The following is a 16,938-nucleotide window of genomic DNA, read 5'->3' on the forward strand; positions in this document are numbered from 1 at the left end:
GTTCTGGGAACACTAAGTCTGGTGAACTTCCTTGTGAGATACAGAACTCCCCAAAAGAAAAGAAAGACAAGAGGAGGAAAAAGATCCCTGGAAAAGGGCAGACTGAAGACATTTTATAAAACTTTCCTCCAACAAGACGATCTTTTTGCAGTCTCCCCATGGAGACAGACTGCAGTTCCACTTGATAAAACCTTTGGATAATTCTACACAGAGGATATCCACTGCAGGCTTCAGGTGAAGCTGTGCCAATGCATTGTGCCAGGGGCTGCCAAAGTGATGTAATGGCTGGTTCAGCATTTCATCAGCTGAACAAAGGTGAAGTCTAAGGACACTGCCCCACAGATCACTCACCCACCATGAGAAATGTGATTATAAAGCTTTGTGGAGGGATTGTTTGGATCAAAAGGAGAAGGCTAATTTCCTCCTCACCTAGAGTGCTCAGGGTTACAGGTTTTTTTCCTCTACCTGAATTCTTGTGTGTGCCAGGGTGGGAAATTTTATTTAAAATGAAAAACAATGTAAGTATGATTAAGTAGAGAAGCAATTTTGGTTCCATTCTTTAGAGCAGAAGTAAGAAATGTTCCCTGCCCCGACATTTTGGAGTTCAAATCTCATTAGCATAGACAATGGATAGGAATTGCAGTCCAACTATCAGAAACGACAAAAGTCCCCCTGTTATGCATTACAGCAGATATTCTCTTGGATCTCCAGATGCTATGAAACTACCAGAAGGCACAGACAGCATAGCCCATGATTAGGGATCCTAGGAGTTTTAGCCTAACATTTGGAGAATCAGAATAAGATAACTTATTACAGTCAAAGACCAGCATTAAAAAAAAAAAATACACAGAAAGCTGTAAAATTATGCATAAAAACAAGTAAAATGATATAGACATCAAAGTGCTTTTGTTTTAAATAGCAGAAAGATAAAAACCTGCCCACTGAAAAGTTAAAATTATTCACTTCCACAACAATTAAAATGAATTCAAATAAACATAAGTACCAGTTACTATCAGTTGGATAGAAGAAACTTTGTCTCAATATGCTCTGCTAACTTAGGTTAATTTTGCTTTTCCTGCAAGTAATTGCAGATGTGCAAAACTGAGCTATTTTATAGGTTATGTGAGGATTCAAATCTAGTAATAGGTATTTTTAATAAAAAGTTTCAGATCTCTCGGGTTTGTTTGAAAGAATTGGGGTGATCAGACCTTTACGAGCGTCATTGTAAAAGGGACAGTGAAATAATACATGACTAGCGGTTTCTATAGTTTCTATAGCCTAACATTTGGAGAATCAAAATATGGAGGCACTGTTTTGCATTGGCTGTCCTCAGTCTGGTGCTAAAGGGCACCAAGTTGTCAAAATCTGCTTTAGAGAGAACCATTTGTTTTAAATGGGTTTTTATCTCCGCCAGAAAAAAGAAAAAAAGTGGCATAGCTTTATACATTGCAGAACAAATCCCAGCTACAGAAGTCCTGAATGACTCTGATGGGAGATATTTAGCGGTTGAAATAACGCAGGAAGGGGGGGGAAATTCTAGTGGCAGAAGTATATGCTCCAGTTGATAATAAATCTGATTTTTATTTAAAAAATGACAGAAGAAATAATGGAACTAGGATATGAATCACATATAATAATGGGGTGATAAACCCACAAACAGATAGAGATCATGCAACAAAAAGGATGAAAGAAAAACAGGGTAAATTACCCCAATCCTTTTTCTACTTACAGGAATCGTTGACATTAATTGATGTTTGGAGATATCAAAATAAAACTTCTAAACAATATACTTTTTACTCAGATCCCCACAAATTGATGTCTAGAATCGATATGATTGTGATTTCTAAAGATTTACTTAAAGATGTTATGGAAACAAATATCCTACCAAAGAAAATTTCAGATCATAATCCACTTACACTTCAGTGGCAAATGATAAAGAAAGTAAAAACATGGAGATTAAATGAAAATTTATTTTAAAATCCTGATATAGTGCAACAAGCAAAAAAATGTCTGAAGTTATACTTTCAAGAGAATGTGAATAAAGGCACTAAATTAATCTCAGTTTGGGATGTGTCCTGGACTGCAGCCAGCACATAGAAACATACACCGATAAGAATGGCTCAACAAGGCAATTAGTTGAATTATGCAGCTGGAAATAGTCCACAAACCTTGCAGGGAGTGAGAGAAAGAGCAAACCGAAAGCCAAAGCCAGGATAACAGGGATCACGATAGTCAGTCCAGTCCAGGATCAGGTCAGCCAGAGGATAGCAATAGTCCAGTCCATTCCAAAGTCAAGAGTCAAGGCAACAGGGAGCCAGCGCAGGCAGCAATCACACCAAAAGATCATGCAATAAACTCTGGCACCAAATCAGTGTCTCCCAGGTGGTTAAGTAGGAGACCCTCTTCTCGGTGCCAGCTGAGACTTGTTTGCCAATTGTCTCTCAGCAATTCTCATGGACCTGCATCTGCCAGCACTTTCAGCCCTGCGTTGCCTAAAGGAGGGAACCTCCAGGCCTGGTTCCTCCCCAGACTCACCACTAGGCTGCTGTACCACCAGAGGAATGCCATCAGCACTAGGACCTGGCTGAACCTCCTCCTCTGGGGCTGTGCTCTGGCAGAGAAGAATTAACACCTGGTGTAGCCTCAATTACCCCTTGCTCTGGAGTAGACCCATCCTCCTCCTCCGAGTCCTGCTCTTGCCTGGCCATGACAGGATGCGAGTAAAGTTGTAATGTGAGGATTCTTCATTCAAAAAAATATAGAACAAATAAAGAAGTGGAAACATAATCACGAGATGATAAACCAAAAAATAAAAGAACAAGAACAAGAATTAGTACAGAAAAATAACAGAAAAGATATAATGGCAGAAATAAAATTATTACAAAAACAATTAGCATTAATGACAACAGAAGAATTAGAAAGGAAATTAAAATTTGTAAAACAAAAATATTTTGAATTCGGAAACAAAACTAGGAAACTATTAGCACATAATTTAAGGAAGGTAAGGGAGAAAATAATAATTACGGAAATGAAGGATGGAGAAAATAAAATTAAGAGAACTAATGAAATAAAAGAAATTATTTGAGAAATATTACAATAATCTGTATAAAGAACCGGACAAAGAAAAAACCTTTATTAAAGATTTGAATGATTATATAAGTAAAGATGGTCTAACAAAGTTAAAAGAAGAACAAAGGGAATTCTTGAACACTAACATCACAATGATGGAACTTATAGAAGCAATCAAAGAAATGAAAACTGGGAAAGCACTGGGCCCAGATGGCTACCCTGCCGGATATTACAAAACTTTTCAGGATGAAATATGTCTTCCCCTTTTGGAACTAATGAATGATATTGTAAATAATGAGATGCCTGAAACTTGGACAAATGCATATATTGCTTTAATACATAAAACTGATAAAGATAACAGATTACCACAAATTTACCGACCAATATCATTACTTAACCTGGACTATAAAATATTCTCAGCAATCCTGGCTAATAGAGTGAATTTTTTTTTGCAAGATAAGATAGAAAAAGATCAAACCAGATTCCTCCCAAAAAGGCAAATGAAACAAAATATCAGAACTATGGTTAACATGATAGAATACTATGAAAAAAACCCTTCCAAAAAGTAGCCTTTATCTTGTTTGACGTGGAGAAGGCATTCGATTTATTGAGCTGGGATTATATGAAGATGGTATTGCAAAAAATAGAGATTGGGGGGAAATTTTATCAATGGATTAACGCAATATATAAAAAGCAAACAGCTCAAATTCTGGTGAACGGAGAGATGACAGATGTTTGTAAAATTTACAGAGGTACAAGGCAGGGTTGTCCTCTGTCGCCATTAATTTTTATTTTGTCTCTGGAAGTCTTATTAGAGCAGATTAGAAAAGATGAAACAATACCAGGAGCCCGAATAAAAGATGCATCATATAAAATCAAGGCATACGCGGACGACCTTGCAATCATACTTGAGAATCCGATAGAAAACATTGAAAAACTACTGGACAAAATTAAGGAATTTGGAAAATTTGCCGGATTTAAGATCAACAAAGATAAAACTCAAACACTGGCCATGAACTTAACGAGGGAAGAAAAGTATATATTTCAGGGAAGATCTGGTCTGCAAATTAATTTAAAAAATCAAATATCTGGGAATAACATTATCTTCAAAAAATGCAGAATTATTTGATAACAACTATGCAACTATGTGGAAAAAAGTTAAAACAGACCTGGACAGATGGGCAAAACTACATCTCTCTTTTTTTGGCAGAATCGCGACGGTTAAGATGAATATACTCCCCCAGTTTATGGGGTTTTTTGCCCATCATCAATAATGATAAACCATTTGCCCAATGGGAAAAGGAAATATTTAAATATATCTGGAAAAAAGGAAAACCCAGGATCAAACGAATTGTGATGAAAGCTCTGAAAGAAAACGGTGGTCTAGGAGTCCCTGATCTGAAGACGTATTACTATGCCTGTGCCATGGAATGGATAAAAAATTGGATAACATTCAAAGATTCTGATATTTTAAAAATAGAAGGATTCAAAGATATGGTTGGCACGGCTATTTATGTTATGACAGGATGGAGGTAAATAAAGAATTCTTGGACCATGCCATAAGAAGTCCATTGTTTACAATCTGGAAAAAAATTAAAAAGAAATTTTATAAAGCTTTACCAAACTGGCTCTCACCACAAGAAGCATGGAAATATGGGTATGACACTTCAGTTTAGGAAGGTATAAGACCTGATTGAATGGGAGTTAGGGAGACCACAAATATTATCAATTGAACGACTAAATGACACGGGATATGCTATACATTGGTTTATCTATCGCCAATTGAAAGAAAGGTTCAATACAGATTTAAAATCGAATGGTATCGCAGAAGAAGAAAATGAGTTAGATAAAATATTGTTACATTCGACTGAGTCTACAATTGCAAAACTTTATAAAATTCTATTAAAAAGAGAAGCAGGGTTAGAAACAATTAAAGAAACCTGTATTAAATGGTCCCCAAATATCGGGCATGCAATACCGTTAAACAGCTGGGAAAGAACATGGGGACGAGATTTGAAATTTACAGATAGTATGGATGTAAAAGAAAAATTTTAATAAAATGCTACATCGTTGGTATTATTCCCCAAATAAGGTGGCAAAAATGCTGGGTAAAACTATAGGTAATTGTTGGAAATGTAGAAATAGAATTGGCACATTGTACCATATATGGTGGACCTGTCCTGAAACACAAATTCTGGAAAACTGTACACTCTGTAATTCAAAAAATACTGAAATGTCAGATTAAACTAAAACCAGAAAGCTGTTTATTAAATATCATAGAGGAAAAACAAGAGAGGAAACATTTGAAAGTTTTGCTGTATGCCTATACTGCTGCTAGATGATGTTTTGCACAAAAATGGAAAGATACAAGGACCCCAACAGTTGACGATTGGTTAGTACAGTGGGTAAATATGGCACAACTTGATAAGATGACTATGTTAAAAATAATAAGTTATCCTCAGAGTGGGATAAAGATTGGAAGAGATTGTATGACTTTTTCAAGAATTATGGATAGAATTGGTTGAGGTACTTATGACAACAAAATAAGTAATTGTATGGCTTATCAATTTTTGTTATTTAGATTAGAGTATAATCAACATGCAGTAAAATGGAAATAATGACATACTCAAATTATGTAAATATCACAGAAAAAACTTTATTACATGTAATAGAATACTAGATAAAAGACAAATCATCTAAGATGAAAAAGATTAATGAAATAGTGAGAACACAGACTTATACTGCGCTAAAAATTCCTAATCGCAATTTAGAGTATAGCAGAGGAGAGGAGGGTGGGATGTACAAAGATAAAGAAAAATGACCATGTCAATAATGTAAACGATGATGTATTTGCTATTGATGTGATAACAGCAAGGTCAATAATAAAAATAAAAATAGAAAGAAAGTCATCCCTGCCCTATCCATTCTTAGGTGAACATGTACTCTCTGTCGCACGGTGTCTTCTTTAAAATGAGACAATCCTCCAACCAAAAGGATGTCGGAGTAGTCCTCTGATGGGAAAGGGCTCTTCAGTCCACACATGTTTATAGGTGATCTGCCATAAGAAGGGAGAACAGGGATATTGAGTTGTTAGGTTCAGTTAGCATCTGGACAAGATAATAAATAGACACACAGATCTCTTAGTCATAGGGTCTTTCACATTACACAATAGCACTAGGATTCCCTTTTAACTCCCATGGCAACGTCCTGTGGGATCCTGGGGGTTGCAGTTTGGTGAGGCACTACAGCTCTCTGGCTGCAAATTCTAATTATTTCTTCCTAAACTGCAAACCCCAGGCTTCCATACAATGGAGTCATAGCAAATATAGTGGATTCAGTGTACTAACTTGATCTTCTTCCTTGTCATAGCAAGATGTTGCTAGCTGTTGTTATGTGATCTCAAGTCAACTCTGATTTACAGTGACCCTATCCCATATTCTCTTAACAAGATTTATTGAAAAGAAGCTTGCCATTCTGGGGACTGAGAGTATGCGGCAAGGATCAATTGGGTTTCCATGACTGAGCAAGGATTTGAGCCTAGGTCTCCTGGAGTCCTACTCCAACATTCAAGCCATTATATTGTGCTGGTTATTTAAATTGAAGTAGCAATTATTTCTGAACACACATTGACATGTCTGAATGAACACTTTTGTACATATCTCTGCCTGCTTTTATATTATTTTGGTGTGATATATTTTCTCTCATTTTGCAAAACCTAAGAGGTCACTCCATTGGCCCACAATTGGATGACTGTTATTCCACTGTATGAGTTTCAGAATGTGCAGAAAAATCTCTTTAAGATATATCAACTAGAAGATGTATCTGTTCAGCCCAGATAAAGCCTTTCCATTTCCTGAGGACAGAGGTTAATAACCAAAAAATGTACCTCACTGTTATTCACTTATAAAGCTCTGAATGAAACCACAAGATTGATTATAGCAGGAATGGACAACTGTGAACTTCCAGAAATGTTTCGACATCCAACTTCCAAAATCCCTCACCACTGGCTATGCCAACTGACTAAAGCTGATGAAAGGTGCTGGCCAAAAATATATGGAGAACCAAAGTTGTCCACCTCTGGGTTAGACAGTTAAATTACACTATTTGGAGATCATTGTTAAGTGGCTATGTCAAGTTCCTTGGCCAGGATATTACCATGAAACAACAACTCAGAAGAATGGCCCAGAATTCTCTTGACTCCAAACATACAGCAATCTCATGATTATGACATGTGAAAGCATCGACACAGCCAGCCATCACCACCACAAATAGCAATAGCAAGTACATTTCTATACCATTTATCAGTGCAGTTAAGCACTCCCTCTATCCTTAGCTGGCCTTGTATCCACATAGCTCTACAAAAGTCAATAGATAAACATATATGCTAGAAAAGCAACTCACGCTAGATTTGACAGTCTGAGTTTTGTGATAAGGGATTTCTTTTCAAATGGATTTAACTGAGGCATAAGCTAGTTCTATTTTTCTTTCTTTTAATCATAACAGCTGCATACATATTTACATATTGAGAATCACTTGTTCTACATATTCTGCTATAAAGTGAGACTAACTGAATGAAAGAAATTGGCAGCATGAGCTTTCATAGACTTCAATCTACTTCCTCAGATGCATTCAGTAGACAGAAGTCTACAAAAGCTCATGCTGCCAATTTCTTTTTAAGTTGCACTGTTGCAGGAGGCTGCATCCTACTCCTGCTCTTACCTCACCTTTACCTCCCCTTCCTCCTTCTCTTTCTCCTCCATTCTTTCTCTGCCTTCCTCCTCTTCCTCCCACCCCCACCTCTGATGCTCTTCTGGCCCTGGAGTTTGCCTCCCCTCCCCTCTCTCTCTCACATACACAAAAGCTCGAGACCCACTTTTCTTTACCTTTTCCCTCCGCTACCTTCTTTGTGATGAAGAATCATTCCCTGGAAACTTCTAGAACTTTGTATAAATAGTTGCTGAACACTGTTCGAAAGTATGGTCTTGAATCCCGGCTCATGAGGGTGCACAAGGGAACTTTTCCGGCATTGGATTTATCTTCTACATCCCAAATTTCTGGCATGGTGCAGCCAGACCTAAAATATATATATATACACACACACATATATATCTGTAAATGCTATCAACAAACAAAGACATAAAGCAAAAGTAAAATGGATCATGCATGATTTTATAAAGGAAACAAAAACTCTCTTCAACTATTCATAGCTCATATGATCATGAAAAAAGGAAGAGGGATGCTGTGTTCACTGGCCCTTCACCATATATTACATCCTTTGTTGGTCATACATTGTAAAAACTTCTAATGCAGAGGTCCAGCTTTATGCCTTTATCTTCCCCACATTACAACATTATGCAATCAGATTTATGAATCATACAAGCAATCTATAATAATAGAACAGCTTATCAGATCATGACAGAGTTTATTTATTGGCAAAGATGCAACAGAGGGCATGGGGCTTATTACTGTGTACCAAATTCTCTTCCTGAGTTCATGAGATATGAAAGCCTGGAGAAAGCTACAGGGCTGATCATTTCCCCCATTAAATCCATTTTCCTTTCAAACTGTTCAGCTCCTAAGAGGAGGTAATTTAAAGGAAGCTCAGAGCACTGGTACTCACCATGAATATTCATTTTCTGCAATTGTGCAGAAAGAATTCTTCATGCTGGGTCTGGCTCCTCCATCATGCTTTACAGGCAGGGCTTCAACCTGTCAGTCACCTTAAGAAGGAGGACCAGTTCCACCTTCCCAGTAATGGTATGACAACGCTCCAGACAACGATGACGACAACAAAAATACCACCAACAACCAAAAACAAACAAGACCTCTACCAACCAGGGTGGGAAGGATTGCCTCCTCACAACTGCAGAAAAGGAACCTTCATGGTGATGATCAATATTCCATTTTTCTGCAGTAAGGTGAAGCAATCTTTCATGCTGGGACCTACACAAGCAGGCAACGTCCACATCGCAGTGACACAACCTATTGCAGAACATGCCTGCCAAATGATGTGTTTGCAGAAGAAAACTTGTCTATCTGATAATGTCTGACAAAAAATGATGGGGAAGCCCAAGTAGTTACCCTACAAATCTCTAACAGAAAAGCTGCTGTGATCAATGCTTCAAATGTAGCAACATTATGTGTGGAGTGTGCCTGAATCCCCTCTGGAACCAATAAAGAATTAGGACTGTAAGTCAATTCAATGCATGCCAGGGGACAGGACTTCTGCCCCCAAAGTGCCTGTTCCTCCTCCCTCCCAGTCTTTTCCTGGCCTCCAGCTGTCTCTCAGAGATAGCTGGAAGCCAGAAAATGGTGCTGGGGAGAAGGAGCCAGATGTGCATGCCTCTGGCTCCTCCTCCTGCCGTCCTCCTAGCCTTCAGCTGCCTCTTGCAGACAGTTGCAGGCTGGGAAAATGGCAGGGGAAGGAGGAGTGACCAGCGCATGCCAATTGCTCCTCCCGAGAAACCTTTTCCGGTCTCCAGCTATCTCCGGAGGGACAGCTGGGACAGGGAAAGTTCCATGGCGAGGAGGAACGGCCTCATACTGGCTCCCTGCCCCCCTCCTCAGGCCCTTCCAGACCCAGAGCCGCCCCCCCCCCCCCCCAGCTATGTATTTTTATTTCTTTTTTGTAATCCGCCTCAATCCATAGGGAGAGGTGGGATATAATAATAATAATAATAATAATAATAATAATAATAAGCTTTTGATGTTGTTGTTATCCACCGTCAAGTTGATCTCGACCCATAGCGACCCTGTAGATGAGACATCTCCAGGACTCCCTATGCTCCATTGCTCAGCTCAGGTCCTGCAAATTCATACCCATTAATAGAGCCCATTCATCTTTCATGTGGCCTTTCTCTCTTTCTGCTTCCCTCCACCTTTCCTAGCATTATTGTTTTTTTCTAGTGAGTGGCGCCTCCTCATGATGTGGCCAAAGTGCAACAGCCTCAGCCTAGTCATATTGGCTTCCATAGAGATCTCTGGTTTGATCTGCTCTAGAACCCATTTATTTGACTTCTTGGCTGTCCAAGGTAACCTCAGCACTGTTCTCCAGCACTACATCTCAAATGAATTAATTCTCTTCCTATCCACTTTCTTAACTGTCCAGCTCTCACATCCATACATGGTAACAGGGAATACAATGGCTTGTATGATTCTGACTTTTGTGCTCAGTTGTATGTCTTTACACTTTAGGATATTTTCTAGTTCTCTCATAGCTGCCCTTCCCATTCTTAGTCTTCTTATGATTTCTTGACTGCAGTCCCCACTCTGATCAATATTTGATCCTAGGTATGAACATTATTTTACTATTTCTATTTCCTTATTGTCTAGGTTGAATCTGTGTAAATTTTCTGTGGTCATTATTTTTGTTTTCTTTATGTTCAACAATAAGTCTGCCTTTGCACTTTCCTTTTTGATCTTCCTTAGTAGTTCTTCCAAGTTTGTGATGTTTTCAGGTAGTAGTACGGTATCATCTGTGTATCTTAGACTGTTGATATTCCTTCCTCCTATTTTCACTCCTCCTTCTCCTTTGTCCAATTCTGATTTTTGTATAATATGTTCTGCATACAAGTTGAACAGATAAGGTGAGAAGATGCAGCCTTTTCTGACCCCTTTGCCAACTGGGAACCATTCGGTTTCTCTGTGTTCTGTCTGGACAGTGGCCTCCTGTCCTGAATAAAGATTCCTAATTAGGACTATCTGATGTGTTGGCACTCCCATGTGTTTAAGGCAGTTCCATAGTCTTTCGTGATCTATGTACCCAAATGCCTTGCTATAGTCTATAAAGCACATGCTGATCTTCTTTTGGAATTCTTTGGTGTGCTCCAATAGCCACCAGATGTTTGCAATGTGGTCCCTAGTGCCTCTTCCTTTCCTGAATCCAGCTTGCACCTATTGGATTTCTCTCTCCATGTATGGTTGGAATCTATGTTGCAGAATTTTGAGAATGGTTTTGCTTGCATGAGAGATTAGCGCTATGATCCTATAGTTGCTGCAGTCTTTTATATCTCCTTTTGTATCCGCTACCAAAATAAAGACTTTCAACATAAGGAATTTCAATTTCACCAATCATGAGGGGCCAAAAGGAGCCTTCAATAATGCCCACAGAACCACATGTAGATCCCAGGGGGGCAGCCAATGTACCATTCTTGGCCAAAGCAAACAAACTCCCTTCAAAAAACTCTGCACATGTGGATGGGATGCTAGTAGATTACCCAGCTTCCCTTTCAAGATAGAACCCAAGGCAGAAACATATCTCTTGAGAGTGGTGGCACTAAGGCCCTTGTTGAAGCATGCTTGTGGAAAGGCTCAGATGCACCCTTCAAAGGCAAATTGAAAATGCACCCTTTACACCAACACCATCTACAAAAAGTTCTGCAAACAGACTCATACAAACACTTAGTGGAAGATCTCCTAACTAAAAGGATAGTCTGAGTGACACCGTCATCACACCCTTCAGCAACTAGCCTTTCCCACTCAACCTCCAGGTGTGTAACTGTAACCAGCCTGGGTCAGAATACAATAGACTTTTGTTGATGCAACAGGTCTGCCCATGGTGGAAGAGACCAGCTCTCCTGAACCTGTATGCTGACTGTTTTGGAAAACTAAGGCTGAAAAAGTCAACTGGGTGCTATCAAGGTAATCCCCAATCTGTTCATCCTTATTTTTTCTATCACCTTGGACAGCATCACAACCAAAGGAAAGATATAACACAACATTCTCAGCTAGTTATCATGAGATCTTCGAAGGCTGATTGGCTGATCCATCCAAGATCTCAGTATGAATCAAGGGAATTTGTGATTGTCCCAAGAAGCAAAAAAGTGCATCCAAGAAACACCAAACACTTGTATTATCCTTTGAAATACAGTACCAGAGAATTTCAGAGGGCCCATTCTCTCTGGACCAGACTCTCCCTGCTCAGCTAATTGGACTGATGATTCAATTGACCCTCCAGATACAGTGGTGCCTCGGGTTACGAAATTGATTCGTTCCGCTGTCAATTTCGTAACCCGAAAGGCTTTCGCAAGCCGAATCCCCATAGGCGCTAATGGGGAAAAGCCGCTTTTTGGTGCGAAATCGCGCCGAAAAGCACCAAAAGTTTTTTCGTATCCCGAAAAAACTTTCTTAACCCGAAACAGTTTTTTTAAATTAATTTTTTTCGTATCCTGAAAATTTCGTAACCTGGGTAATTCGTATCCCGAGGTACCACTGTACTCCCTTCTGATAGAAAGAAGGTGAGCCTCTCCCCAGAGCAATAAGTGTGTCACCTCTTGCATCAGGGACTATGACTGCTCCCTCATGCCTATTTATATGGGCCCTGGTGCTCATATTATCTATCTTGATCAACACATACTTGCTCCGAATCTCTGACTACAAACTGAGGTGTGTAAAATGCACAACCCATAGCTTTAGCCAGTTGATGCTATGTGTCCTCTTGCTGTGTGGCCACAGGTCCAGTGTCCAATGCAGTGCACTCCCCCAAACCCTGTAAACTGGCACCAGTCATAACTACCCACCTCCTTGGGTCCTGAATGGGCAACTCCTTCAATAACACCTCTGAAACACCAATGCAGACACCATTTCACTTTTGGGGGGAGACTTAGCCTCATGTGCCACCTCTGTGCAATCTCATCCTGGTATGGCAGAAGGAAAATCCCTCAGATGGAATGTTGCCCAAGGAACTAAATCCAAACAAACCACTATCAGACCTAACAGTTTGACTAACGCTGTCAGGTACACTGATGACAGTCCCGACCAAAGCCTGGAGCTTCTTCCTCTTGTCATCTGGGAGAAAAATCCTGTGCAGAGATGTACCTAAAATGGTTTCCAAATGCTGGAGATGCTGAACTGGCCCTAGGTGGTTCTTTTCCTTGCTGATAACAAATTCGTAATACTAGACAATCCATGGTGATTTGGACACCCGCCCTGCCCTTCTGTAGAGAATGTGAACGAACCAACAGGTCATCAGCATATGGAGCTCTGGAGCTTTGACTAACAATCCCCGTTAGGATGATAAAGCTCAGGTGGTAGTGATGATGTTTCAGCCAGCAAGCCTGACTCAAATTCATACTTTAGGTAGAGAGCTGTCCTGATCCAAGCTGAGGTAGGACAGAACTGGAAAGGTGGGACTGGCTCTCCCTCTTAGGGTGATAAGGTTCATTGACAGGTTGAAGCCCTGCCTGTGCAGCAGAAGGGAAGAGTCACATTCAGCATGAAGGACTGCTCCCCCACACTGCAAGAAAAGAAGCTTTTTTTCTAAAAATTACTTACCTTCCCATCTAAGTCCAATTTCAACCATTTCTTTTTGTCGATACAGGGGGGTCTGTGACTGCTCAGAGGGCTGATAGTATGCTCACGTAAGTGCATTAAGGATCCTCTGTTGTTATGATTATATACATAACAAGCCTGGAGATGAACGGGATGGGTTCACCTCTTGACACATGCATAAAGTCTTATTTAAATTTAATGACCAATCTTTACTAAAAATTATAAATAATAATAATTAATTATTGTAGTGGCACCGCAGAGGGGAGGAAACGATACCCTCAACCTATTCTCGGGTCATATCAAAATCTCTAATTTTGGCCCCAAAACCTACCCTCAACTTATACACAACATCAACTTATACTCAAGTATATACGAATCTAGGAAGACCAAACAGAATCTTATTAATAGTCAGTATATAAAAGGAAAAGGAAAAGCACAGGATCACCTTGGATCTCACAAAGTGGCTACAAAATCAGCAACCTGTTTCAAAGTTTCCTAATGATTTCTCAGTTTTAGGATGAGTAAGTGATGGATATTGTATTCTAGCTTCCCTTTGTACAAAATGCAATTCTGCCTTGTCATAATTTGAGGGAAATTATCAAGACTTCTAACTAATTACTTACTTAGGTTTCTTTGGGCACCAAGCCTCTTCTAAAATATAATAATTTACTCCCATCTTTAGCAGTTCCATTTTAACTTCTTTTGCTGATTTCCGACTATACATGGAATAAAGTATCTTCATCTTTGGCCTTTGAAGAGGGAAAAACACACATATACCAACCAACCAAGAAAAATAACTTAAACCAGTGGTTTTCAAATGGTGGGGTGGGACTCCCAGGGAGGTGCGAGAGTTGTTCACGGGGAGGACGGGGCATGGGACTTGGAGGCTCTGATCCCTCCTTCTCCTTAACTTCCCAAATGCTTTAATGTGTAAAAGTTACACATGAGTTCAGTTAGATAATGAATTAATGTAAATGAATTTGAACAAAGTTATTTCCTTGTAAAATGTTAAAATATGAATATACATGAAAGTGGGAATGAAAACATGCACACTAAATAAACAAAAAATGTATTCATATACTATGTCGGGGGGGGGGGGGCAATGTAAAGTTGCAAAGTTAGCTTTGCCCTGTGATTCTAGAAGTTTTCTGAGCATCACTGCACAGGCACAGTACAACCCATTTGTATGATTCGCAGAGACCACAAAGAAGAATGTCAGTACATCATGGAAGCACGAGATGGTAAGGGGCTATAGATCAAGCAATGTGTAAATTCGGTTTTACTTTGAAGTAGGAAAACAACCTCCGCTGAAGATAGGGCAAAAACCTATTTAAAGCCTTGTCGGTCCTTTGTTCTCTGTTCTGCATTGGAATCCAGACAGACCTCTGGTCTGTTTGGTTTCTGATACAGTTCCAATCAAATTACCCTTCCCTTCTCCCTATCCTTTGTGTTGCTGCCATCAACCCTGGCTTGCAGAAGGATACCATCAAGGCAACTATCACCTATACTGATGCTTATCATTCTTATCCACTTTTCTTCCCTTTTCTTCTATTAGTCTTGTGTGAGAGAGTGAATGTAAGTTTGTGTGTGTCCCTTCCCCTAATAATAAACTAGCTTTTAATTGAAAGAGCCTGCCTCTGCGCTGTTCCTTAGAATATCTGGCCCCTCTGTAAACACCTTGAGATTTGGTCCAAAAAGAGTACTTGTAAGAAGCCCATCTTTCTAGTAAATTAAGCTAATCAAAATTCCCTAATTGAGCAAATATTCTTATACAGTGTGCACCATATGTGGCTTCAAGCATACATTGAAGCCACGCGGCAATTAAAGAGATGGAGCACGCGCCTCGAGCACACAGGCATACACGAAATTTGGAATAGATCCCCTGCATAAGGGAAGGACTCACTGTATATTATTAGGCTGTCCTTCAGATATCCTGGCCCATAGGTCTGGCCCATACCTATAAGGGTCTTATGCTATAGGTATAAACCAGAAACAAAATGGACAGTGTAGATCTGTGACTCCCTAAGTGGGTTAACTGTACTTAAATCCTACCCAATGTGTAAGCACACTGCAAAATTGGTAATACTAAATGATAAATTAAAAGGCTTACTGTATAACTGTGTCTTCATAATGAGGATGATTCACAACAGGCCGAAGAGTAGACAGTTTGACACTTGATGTTATAGGCAGTGTACCCCCAAAAACAGCATCTGAAATATATTTTGAAAATCTCAAAAATAGGAATAATCAGGCAAACAATATTAGAAACATTTGTAGGGCATTCATTTTCTAAAGATCTAACTTGGTTCATTATTTCTCTTTCAAAGGCAAATATAAAAGTATACTAGTTCACATGCAATAGACGTGCAGCAGGCTCCTATAAATTTTAATTGCTTTTAATTGTTCAAAGTTTAACTCCCTACATGAAAACATACATATAAGTTTCCCCTACTTTATATAAGTTTTTGATTTTGAAAAGCAATTTAAGTCTCCACTGATCATATTTTTAGAACTGTCCCCTTTAAATGACAGTTGCAGCAGTAAAATAAGACACAACCCCTCTATTGAACAGAATGATGTTCTTATTTGTAAATTGTACAGAACACAAAACTTCTGCTTGCCTTGTGAGAGATACCATGACAGATATTACCAAGTTTTGTTTACCTTGTTTCGTGTTTGCTTTTATCCACAACAACAATTCTTCCTGATGCAAGCTTCTAAATTCTCCCACCATGCTCCAGTCTTTCTGAAGGTTTCTTATACCTTCCCCTGCCATCAATGCTAAAATTGCCAGAACAAACGTTCTACGTGGAATTTTGTGATAGATCCATCCAAACAGCTGTGCAAATAAAGTAATAGGCATTTCTTTTATATACTAATAATAATTTTGCTGTTTCAAGAATTTAAACATAGCATTTATTGTGAAAGTTTTAATCTTGTTCACTATACATTTCCTACTAAGTTTTATTTCTATTTATTTAAAATGTAGGGCCTTTCACAGCAAAGCCTCCCGCAGGGAGATATATAAAATAAAAATAAAAACTAAACAATGAAGTATAAAATGTAATTAATTAAATAAAAAAACATTTAAAACACCATAGCAACCAAAAACACAGATACAAGATAGGCTAATATTCAGTTAAGAACAGACATTGAAATTAAAGACTAAGAAAAAGTAACACTACTCCTAAACGTCATTACCTTGTAGGACATAGGGTAGGTCTCTTAGGCGCTCCACCATAGAAACTTATCCTAAAAAGGGCTCTGCGAGTCAAAAAGGTTGGGAACCCCTGGGCTATGGCATTCCATAAGGATGAGGCCACCATACAGAAGCCCCTCTTTTTCATATCAACCAGTCTAACAGATCCTAATGGTAGGAATGTGATCTGGGCTTCTATGGCTAAGCTTAGGCCATGAACAGTTTCATATGGATGAATAAAGCTTTTTATTTTTATTTATATACCGCACCTTCCATAGATCAGGGCGGTTTACATAAAATTACAATACACGTACAATGGTTAAAAACAGCACCATACAATACAGTGGTGCCTCGGGTTACGAAATTGATTCGTTCCGCTGTCAATTTCGTAACCCGAAAGG

General features: G+C 39.1%; 1 protein-coding gene across 3 annotated transcripts in view; it reads right to left on the bottom strand.

The window, feature by feature from the left end:
* Window positions 1-5,725: 5,725 nt before the first annotated feature.
* The window catches only part of LOC149309556 (protein C-mannosyl-transferase DPY19L1-like), a 90,515-nt gene continuing 79,302 nt past the window's right edge, over window positions 5,726-16,938 (bottom strand). For 2 of the 3 annotated variants that reach the window (XM_089532727.1, XM_089532728.1), the window contains exons 19-23: window positions 16,003-16,177; window positions 15,449-15,548; window positions 13,962-14,087; window positions 7,953-8,143; window positions 5,726-6,124 (exon numbers count right to left, since the gene is read on the bottom strand). In XM_089532727.1, the coding sequence (XP_089388853.1) occupies window positions 7,987-8,143; window positions 13,962-14,087; window positions 15,449-15,548; window positions 16,003-16,177 (558 nt within the window). In that variant the 3' untranslated portion in view covers window positions 5,726-6,124; window positions 7,953-7,986. The remainder of the gene's footprint in view (window positions 6,125-7,952; window positions 8,144-13,961; window positions 14,088-15,448; window positions 15,549-16,002; window positions 16,178-16,938) is intronic. The other variant, XM_089532726.1, reaches the window with a different exon arrangement.

Source organism: Sceloporus occidentalis, unplaced genomic scaffold, assembly GCF_023333645.1.
Source record: "Sceloporus occidentalis isolate IW3139 unplaced genomic scaffold, rSceOcc1.0.p SCAF_7, whole genome shotgun sequence".
NCBI lineage: Eukaryota > Metazoa > Chordata > Lepidosauria > Squamata > Phrynosomatidae > Sceloporus > Sceloporus occidentalis.